A 9,910-nucleotide genomic window follows, 5' to 3' on the forward strand; every position below is an offset into this window, starting at 1 on the left:
GTCTTCTTGCCTCTTAGACAATAATCATTACAAGAATGCTGCTGAAATATTATTACTCGTTCATACAGTGTTGGGCACAGTGTACTGTCAGGGATCTGACACGTGACATACTTGCTCACAAATTTCTTCATCTGTGCTTTCACCAATTATCGGTGCTCCTTCTACCCACACCTCTGCATGACTGTGTTGTAAACCTCTCCCTTGATATTCACGCTTTGCACCAAGAGCACATACAGGACCCAAAGGTTGACTATCACTAAGAATAAAATCATAAATAGCTTTGTACTTGTTATCAATAAATCTAGTAGCGGACACTGGGTCTGTGACGATCATCTCACTTATGGACATTGTAGAGAAACTGGAGTTTATACTTATCAAATAAGCCCGAAGATCATCCCACAACCATTCCCCAGGATTTAATGTGATAAACCATGTAGGTGGGCCATAATGAAGTGACATACAGTTAAGATCATTGCGATATCTGGTCCAAAACGATTCGGTATTACGCACACGTGCAAATATCGTGGTTAAGCTGCCCTCTATTTCTTCTGACAACAGCATTTCTAGACATCGGGAAGCAGTTAGCCGTTCACTTGGCCTAATCACTTTTAGTTTGTGGTAAATTCCACTTGCAATTTGTCGCAGTGTAGCTTGATTATTTAAATAAAAGATTAGTTGTTGGTTTAGTCTAAAACATGGATCACGTGATTGCAAAATGCATTTAACGTACTCTGCTGCACTTAACGGCACTTCTCGTTGACACCTCTGTCCACCAATACCATGTGGGTACAAATCCGGGAAACATAACATATCCAGATTTTTCATACGGCTGTCAAGAGGAGCTTCATTTATTTTAAGCATTTGGTAGAGTGCTGTGGCCTTCTTGTTTTCTCTTGGGGCATGCAATGGATTAATTGTATATTGCTCATAGTATGATTGCTCCTCATGCTCAGCAATTTCTTCTACCATAGCCTGTCCGGATGTTGCAAGTAATTCTCCATATGACCCTGCATCAATTAGGCTACCAATCTCTAGTTCTTCTGCAGTTCCAGGAAGCTGAATCAAAGCATACAGTGGATTGATTTCTTTCAACTTTAGAAGAGCATTGTACACCTTGTTCACATCTACAAGGTCCTGCCAAATAACGTTGGATTTACTTGGTATACTGCGCATTAAAATGAATAGTTCACCATGATTTGGAAGTGCTTGCTGTGGTTCAGGCAATCTTTTCAATGTTTCTTCAATTGGTAACGGCAAGTGAAATGTTGCTCCAGTTACCTTCTGAATCTTGTGGCTAGCAGGCATCTGCCTTTTTGCAACTGTTCCCATCCTGGTCACCGTCTGAAAACATTTTGCCCTCTGTATTAATATTTTCTCATAAGCATTTAGTATGGATATCTCTTCTGGAATATCTCCAAACTGCAACCCATTTAATATGCACCGTGGTGGGAATTTTGCTTGTCTGAAATAATTCAAGCAATATTTGCATATATATCCTTTGGGCAGTCCATCATTGTATTCTCGTCTGTTCTCATTATACTCCAGCAAAGCCTGCCATTCACAGCTGTTGGGCAAAATGCGCAAACTATTTAAGTGTGAACATTCTCTCCGGTAGCACAGTTTGTCACATGATATGCAAGGATAATTTGCAACATCCAGACACCGTTCAGAGAACTTCTCATAAGCTGCCTTATGTTCCTCATATATTTGTGTTTCGCTCAAAGGATTGTGGTCAACATCAAACTGTCGAAGTCTGCTGGTTTTAGCAATTTCTGCAATCTCTGAGATCTTCTCTAAATCTCCACGTTTCAAAGCATGCTCTATCTCTGCAATTTTTCTGTCATGTCTACGTACTTCATACAACATTTGCACCACACGCCGTATGTCTGGAAAATGAGGAGCTAGCATACGTAAATACAACAGAGGAGAATGACAAGGTGGAGATGCTATATAGCAATGCAATGGATGGCCTTGAAGCAGCTCCTCTTTTGCTAACTGATTGGTGCAATCATCTATCTGCTGGATGTACCTGCGAGCAGTATCAGGTGCACATTCAATGATATTATGATATATGCTCTGAAGTCTATCTTCAATTACTTCGGTTTTGTCCAACTTGCACCATGGTGGGTCATAACAGCATTCCCATGTTGAAACATCCTTCCCAGCAATGCTGCACTTGATTGTATACCCTGGAAATTCCTCACACTTTAAGCTGCCATCTTCATTAACTGCTTCCTGGTTGTATGTGGCCTGAGGGAAAAATGCTTCGGTGTTACTTGTGTGCAAATTGATACCAAGGAGTGATGTAGAGTCCATAAGGACTTCATCAGATTTCTTGCAAAGAGAAGCCTCTAAATTGTTCTTCAGTTTATTAAAAGATTTTATGAATTGATGTTTAAAGAAGCTAAGCTGCTGCATACCAGACTTAACTAACAATTGCACCTTAATCATGTTTGCTGCCCTGTTCCTTATTCCCATTGTTCGAACTAGTCTTTCCACATACTCTGAGGCAGTACCGTGATGATTGCCTTTACGCTTGAAAATACGGTTATACTTTTTGCACACACCCAACGCACTTAAAGAGGCACATCGTTTCTCAGCTGCTTTGTGCAATAGTTCACTGTGTAGTCTTTCATATCGTTGTGCTGCTCTTTTCTTAGCAGGAAGTGGATTTTCAGCATACTTCTCATGCCTGATGCGTCGACTACGATCGATATTTGCATAATATGACGATAAAGCACGATGTTTAACAGCTAATGGATTTAGATGGTATTTGGCCAAAATCCGTTTGATCCATGGCTTTGGATAGCATTTATATGCACTGAGCACTTGATGTCGTTTAGGAGAGGGATTACGTCTATAGGCATTACGCATCCTTTTCCTCACTGGTGAGGGATCTACAGCATAATTTGTACGCATTCTTTGTCTCACTGGTGAAGGATCTAAAGCATAGCTTTTGCGCATCCTTTGCTTTATATGTGAATGATGTAAAGCATAGCTTTTACGTATCCGTTGCTTTACTGGTGAAGGATTACAGGAATAGCTTTTACGCATCCTTTGCTTTACTGGTGAAGGATTACAGGAATAGCTTTTACGCATCCTTTGCTTTACTGGTGAAGGATTACAGGAATAGCTTTTACGGATCCTTTGCCTCACCGGTGAAGGATTAAAGGAATAGCTTGTACGGATCCTTTGCCTCACTGGTGAAGGATTAGAGGAATAGCTTTTACGGATCCTTTGCCTCACTGGTGAAGGATTAGAGGAATAGCTTTTACGGATCTTTTGCCTAACTGGTGAAGGCTTAGAAGAGTAACTACTGCGCATTTTATGTCTTTTTGGTGAAGGGTTAGAATGATAACTTTCACGCATCCTTTTCCGTGTAGGAGAAGGGTTTTGGGAATATTTTTCTCTGCGTTGTTTACTGATTGTCGGCTTATTGGTATGATATGCTAGCCGCATACGCTCCTTTATAGGAGACTTTGCACTACAATAGTACCTAGATTTAGCTCTTCTCTGACTGGGGGAACTCCAATACTTGGATCGTCTCTTCTCATTCACTTCATGTTTCCGTTGATCCCAAGTCATGGTGCTCTCCACAGTATCATCTTCTTGTTGCTCAAATTGATCTACCTTGTTACAGGTTTCCTTCTGTTTCTCTACATACTTTCTTTGTTGCTGCTGACGACGTTTCCTGCTCTTGCTTACCATCTCAACTATAATTATATTAAAAGCACACAATAGCCATATAGCATGCAATTTTATAGGGGTTTACATATATATATACACACACAGAAGTGCTGGTCTTCAACTTATTGAATGTTCACTTCCATTCCACATAATATATTACTCTTCCTCCCCATTATATACTCTTGATATATACTATGACTATAATTAGATATAGTGGTAACTGTATACGCTAATATCGACTAGTGTTCTTTCCTACAGTTAAGTTGATTTCTAAAGGAGATTGTTGTCTGTCATTAAAATGTTTCTTCATAGTTAACTCTGGGTTTCATGGCAGATGATTCAAAAGTTTTCCAATAAGTTTGACATTTACTGCAATTCAACTGGGAAAAGACTGCTCTTGTAGTAAAGCCATTGATTGAAAATAACTCACATACATTTCATATTGACGATTGCGTACGACTATATTATCATGATGATTCCCAATGACACATGGGGAAATTCCCACTTAAACAGGTACAGCATTATAGCGGCTGCAAGAAATTTAAGTAGTTTGTGTCAAATTTGCCACTGCTTTGGTTGATCAAGCATTTTAATATAAACTCCATACATTAGAATGGATACATGGAATACCTCCTTTCTGGAGAGCTACTGTACTCTTTCAGTGCTACTTGATGCCACAGGGGTTCTAGTGAACTGATGTCTAAAAATGCATTCTATATCACATACAAATGCTTGATACAGATGCAGGTCGGCTACACCAGATTACTGGAGGTATGAGGATATCATTAACCCTTAAACGCACATGAAACTTTTGGGAATGCATAATGACACATTTCACACATTCATGGTGACATTAGGTGGGGTAGCTCAACTCCTTTAACCTAAAAGTACACTTTATTGATATCCTATTCACTAGGCTACTTGGGGAAAGTTAAATAAGCACTGTAATAGTAGAGACTTACTTATTATGAAACGAAGAACAATGGTGATCAGTGTTACCAATCAATTAAGATTCTCGTCCTGTGTTTAACTTCGATTGCGGGTTTAATCACATGTGCTTTGTATGGCCTAATGTAAAATTTAACACTGAAACAAATAAATTTTATTGAAAGTTGATTGGAACAACCGGTAGCAAGTTATGGATCATTTTATAAAGGTATGTTAAGGTTTTGCGTGTTTAAGTAATGAAAAGCTGATTACATGGTGAGTTCTGGCATCATGCTTTAGCACAAAGGGGAAAGCCCTAGGTAGCATTGTAACGCTTATTACATTACGACTAGCCATAAGAGGTATCAGGTTCTGGCCACACTGGTCAGCAGTGGTTCAAAGCGACCAGTACCTCTAAAATCCAACCAGTACTCTCTTAAATCCGACCAGTACAATTCTTACATATATCACTGATGCACACTCAATGGTATGCATTGAAAGCTATAGCACTTTGTTTGCGGTCATGCTTATTTGCCTATACTATAGGCATATGCACGTTTTAGGGTTAAAACAGAAAAAACCAAGCAGAACACTACATAGAACTAAGTGAAGGAATCATAACACTACGCATATCACAAGTGACCACTGCTATGCTGACTAAGCACTGCACATCTGTAATCTGCTAAATCTGTTTAGCTCTTTTATAGATGGTGAAATCAAAACTGATTGTGGGTTTGAATTTTTGTATGAGACAAATGGTGATATCATCCTTAAATTGTTAACCATAGTTCATATACGACATTCTCAATAAAAACCTGTGTAATTAATAGTTCACACAAGGATGTAAACTAAATTATGCACTATATACACAAAAAAAATTCTAGTTTTTATAAAGCTATCACTCATGGAACAAGTCTCAAAATCAGTGAAGCTTATACACAATGAACGAAATAACGGTCAGTGACTGGACAATTTTCTGTCAATTACACCAGGTGTCAGCCCATAATTGAATTTGTCCAGAAATACTGTTCTTTCAAAGTTAGGATTGAGCTAGGAGGGAGGCCAACATGATGCTCTTGACATGTAATTAAGTAATGCGTTTTTGGCTTGTATTGACCACAAGGGTATGCCCAAGGTAACCTCTGAGGTTAACAGTTTACTACATTGTACCAGCCTATTTGTATTAGTCACCTGTGCTGTAGTAGTAAAATGTATTTATAACCCGATTACCATTAGTACTTTTACTTGTGGTATTCATGATCACCTGCACAACCACTTTTTAAGCTAGAATGAACAAGGTATCAGTGCATCCCAAAGATCAAGGGGTTTATGCAAACCATTTTTAAAGCCATAGCAGCATAAGCTAAGTTTCACCGCTTAGCTATATCAATCCAAGTCAAGCAGAAGGTCTTGGCTAAAGTCCTTATGGCTTCTTTTCCTACAAAGGCCCAATTGATTCCATAGAAGCCCTTTCATGAGACCAATAGCTACTCTTTAAATTGCTGTACTATCTGTATCAGTGAGTGTTTGATAAGTAATCAGCTCTACCGAACATTGGGGCCCCAATGTTTGAAACAAACATGCAAGTGATAGATACGTAGGAACAGTAAAGGTTAAAATGTCTGGTCAAATTGCTTGATGTCCACTCAATGTCTCAATTTTCACAATACCCTGACAGTACGACAGGACATGTCTGAAAAGTTATTTCGCACACTATATATACCATATTATTTGTCTGCACACATGCACACACCAAGCATACAACCATACACCATCCTAAAATATTTTTTTCGAGTTTATATAAATATGCATGTATATGTGACCCGCTAAGTGAAAACTGGTCATTTTTCAAAAATTCAGTTTGGTATAAAATGTATTGAAATACAGTGGTTTAAATATGCATGTTACATAAAATTCACACACATTTTAATCGCTTTGACACACACTGAAACTAAGTTTGAATCAAATAAACCATTCACTGTTTACCGTTTGACTGTTCATAGAGAGTAAGAAAATCTTTGTTCCATGTTTGTACATCAAAGTATTTGTGAGACATGGGCACATACTCATGAAGTGGTAAAATAAAACTTTACCATCGTCATTTCTTCGTTACACACGGAGGTGTACAGGTAAAGTACTATACTTCAGTGGATTTGCCAGTTCATGGTGCACAGATTGAGGTAAGTACCATCTTCATAGTTTGTTTCAATTGTGAGTGATGATTGATCGAGTAAGTACCTGTAATTTATTTGCCATATTGCGGCTGTACAAATCGAGTTTACTATTGTTTCAACTGTCTATCGCTATAAATCCAAGACCATTCATCACAAAAGGCTGAAACTTGGCTGTCTACTCCTCTTTTAGTATAGAAAACAGAGAAATAATAAAATGGAATTTAAGGAATATGCTAAAATGGCCGGTATTGCTCAGTGTGTCACATATAGCCTAATGATTACCTCGATTTGTTTTGTACTACTCTAACATGTAATAAAACTGAAACTAAACACCATTGCAACTCACCAGGATCAACTGGCGTTCTGGTGATAGATCAACAAAGAACCAATAATCTGGCGTAGAGCCACCAATTAACCTGAAATTCTGTAATCTACACTCTACATGACAAAATAAATAAAAACATGATGGAACTTATAACCATTATTTTATCTTTCACTACCTGAAACGTCGCTAAGCTCTTGCTTGAGACTACTTCTCACAGTGACAAGTCACGGATTCTTAACTTGGCACTGACACTATTGGAACAATAACTTCATTCACAAAAAAGTTCTGACACTGAATGATAATCGGCAGCTTACACTATACTGATGATGGACCCAAGAACTGGCAAACTTAATTGTTGAAAATATGATTACAAGTCAGGTGGAATGTAACCCTTAAAACTTTTGTAAAATTCTCTAAAAGTACTTCGCATACAGTTTATACATGTAAGCTCTTGCTAATACTTAAGAAGGTCAAAGTTTACACAGATTTATGAAAAATTACCAAACACTGCAATTATTTATAAGCCTTAAGAAGGTGCTATAACATTATTCTATATTTAGTACTTCACAGCAATGAATAACACCTTTTCAAGTCAGAGCATTTTCCATATGTATAACAGTTGAATCAATAAACTTTATTGCAACTTACCAGGATCAACTGGAGTTCTGCGACAAGAACTAATTGTTCGGTGAAGAACCACCAATGAACCTGAAATTCTGCAATCTGCACTCTGTATTACCAAACAAATAAAAACAAGTGAAACTAATAGCAACCATTGTATCTTTCTCTACCTGCAATGTTGCTGTGCTTTGCTTGAGACTACTTTTCACAGTGACAAGTCACAGATTCTCAACTTGGCATCGATGCTATTGAACAGTAACTTTATTCAGTAAAATGTTCTGACAATTGGCAGTATAAATTTAATGTAGGACACTATACTAATGATGAACCTAAGAACTGGAAAATTTAATTTATGAAAAAATGATTACCACTACTGAGTAATCTTTAAAACTTTTGTAAAATTCTCTGAAAATACTGCACATTAAGCTTACAAGCTCCTGTTTATACCATAAATAATAGAGTACATAAAAGGGATAGGAAACGCAATAACATGGCGTCACAAAATACATACATTTCTATTGGAATTCCGTGTATTACGTCTCGAACAAACTCATTACGCTTGCTACGCTTGTATCAAAGAGAAACAAACTGTTGTAACGACAGAATTTTGTAACCAACGACTGTGACACTTTGCTACAGTGAACTCAAGTATGTAATCGAGGGAACTAGGATGGTACCAACCCTCAAGGAAGTTATACGCAAAATTAAAGGAGATTGAAAGTGAAAAAAAGCCCAAATTACTTAACTTTCTTCATAAATATATTCTATCCTTTTAACTGTGATAAACCTATTCCTTACCATTTAACAGAGAGAACCAGAGGAAATATCAGAGCAAAACAGGAACAGTTGCTTGAAGAAACGACTAAGTATCTCCCATTTTTACCAAAACTTTAAACCACCTTGCTGTACAACACAACAGTAAAAGACTGTGTGGGTGACATGCCTACTTTACCACAAAATTTGAAAGTGGAACCGGCTATACAAGAAGCGGTATGGACGAGGCATGAAGGAACTATGAGTGAAAGTATAATGGCATGTAACAATCACGGTTATGGGATATGCTTTGTTACAAAATCTACGGTCTGAATTGTCTCGCCAAAATCTCTCACAAAGGCCTCAATACTTGCTGTAGTCTGTTGGAATACTATTTACGCTGCTTAGAACACTATCCTTGAGCACAAAACTGTTTTGTCCTTTCAAGTCACGCGTTAACAGAAATCAAACTGGAAATTGCTTGCATTTCCTATCCCTTTTACTCTATGGTCTATGTTTATACTAACATGTCAAAACTTATGCAGATTTATGGAAATTTGCCAAATCTTGCAATTATTCATAAGCCTAAAAAGCACCATAACATTATTATTCTATTTAGTGCTTCACAACAATGAATACTACCTCTTCGCATTAACAATAGCACTTTTCACAATAATACTATAAGAAAACACCATTGCAACTCACCAGGATCAACGGGCGTTCCACGATAGATCCACCAAGAATCAATCGTCGGACAAAGAGCCGCAAATGAACCTGAAATTCTGCCACAATCTTCGCTCTATATGATAAAAGAAATAAAACAGGATGAAACTTCATCATCTTTCTCTACCTGCAACGTCGCTGCGCTCTTTCTTTTAGACCTACTTGCTTGAGACTACCTCTCACAGTGAAGTCAGAGTGACAAGTCGCGGATTCTCGACTTGGCACTAATGCTATTAAGCAATAGGTTGGCTCACTAAGAAACTCTTAATGATAATCGGCAGTATAAACGTACGTACACTATACTGACGATGAACCTAACAACTGGCAAACTTTTCAACTTGCTCTCAGGTTTTATAGGGCGCCTATACTAAGCGCCTGAAATCCTTCTTTTCGCGTCGATAAGAATGAACAAGAAACTGAAGACTTGGAAGCTCCTGCGACCATCAGGATTCATCGTGATTCTCAGATTTTAAGTCAGTGTAGCTACGTCGTTCTAATTGCAGCCGGAATTTGTGTGTGTAGCTCAGTAGCTACGTACGCGTTTATTTGAAAAAGTATGACGTAATGGCAACATGGAAGCTAATTGTTAAAGTGTTTTAAAATGGATAAAGTCTTCTGAATTTACAATTTCTTTACGGAAGAGGTTCCGAAGTCTGATGGTAGGCGGAAAGAAGTAGCTACAGATATGTGTTTGTTCTAG

General features: G+C 37.9%; 1 protein-coding gene across 2 annotated transcripts; it reads right to left on the reverse strand.

Moving 5' to 3' along the window:
- Window positions 1–86: 86 nt before the first annotated feature.
- Window positions 87–9,568, reverse strand: LOC136245453 (uncharacterized). 2 transcript variants are annotated; one of them, XM_066036975.1, is made up of 8 exons: window positions 9,507–9,568; window positions 9,338–9,440; window positions 9,193–9,286; window positions 7,905–7,979; window positions 7,762–7,843; window positions 7,289–7,364; window positions 7,135–7,226; window positions 87–3,713 (listed from the first exon to the last, which is right to left on the reverse strand). In XM_066036975.1, the coding sequence occupies exon 8, from the start codon at window positions 3,706–3,708 to the stop codon at window positions 88–90; it is 3,621 nt and encodes a 1,206-aa protein (XP_065893047.1). In that variant the 5' UTR covers window positions 3,709–3,713; window positions 7,135–7,226; window positions 7,289–7,364; window positions 7,762–7,843; window positions 7,905–7,979; window positions 9,193–9,286; window positions 9,338–9,440; window positions 9,507–9,568; the 3' UTR covers window position 87. The 2 variants fall into 2 exon arrangements, with proteins under 2 accessions (XP_065893047.1, XP_065893046.1); XM_066036974.1 differs by having other exon boundaries at window positions 9,503–9,565.
- Between the last annotated feature and the right edge of the window lie 342 nt (window positions 9,569–9,910).

Source organism: Dysidea avara, chromosome 15 (genome assembly GCF_963678975.1).
Source record: "Dysidea avara chromosome 15, odDysAvar1.4, whole genome shotgun sequence".
In the NCBI taxonomy this organism is placed as follows: domain Eukaryota; kingdom Metazoa; phylum Porifera; class Demospongiae; order Dictyoceratida; family Dysideidae; genus Dysidea; species Dysidea avara.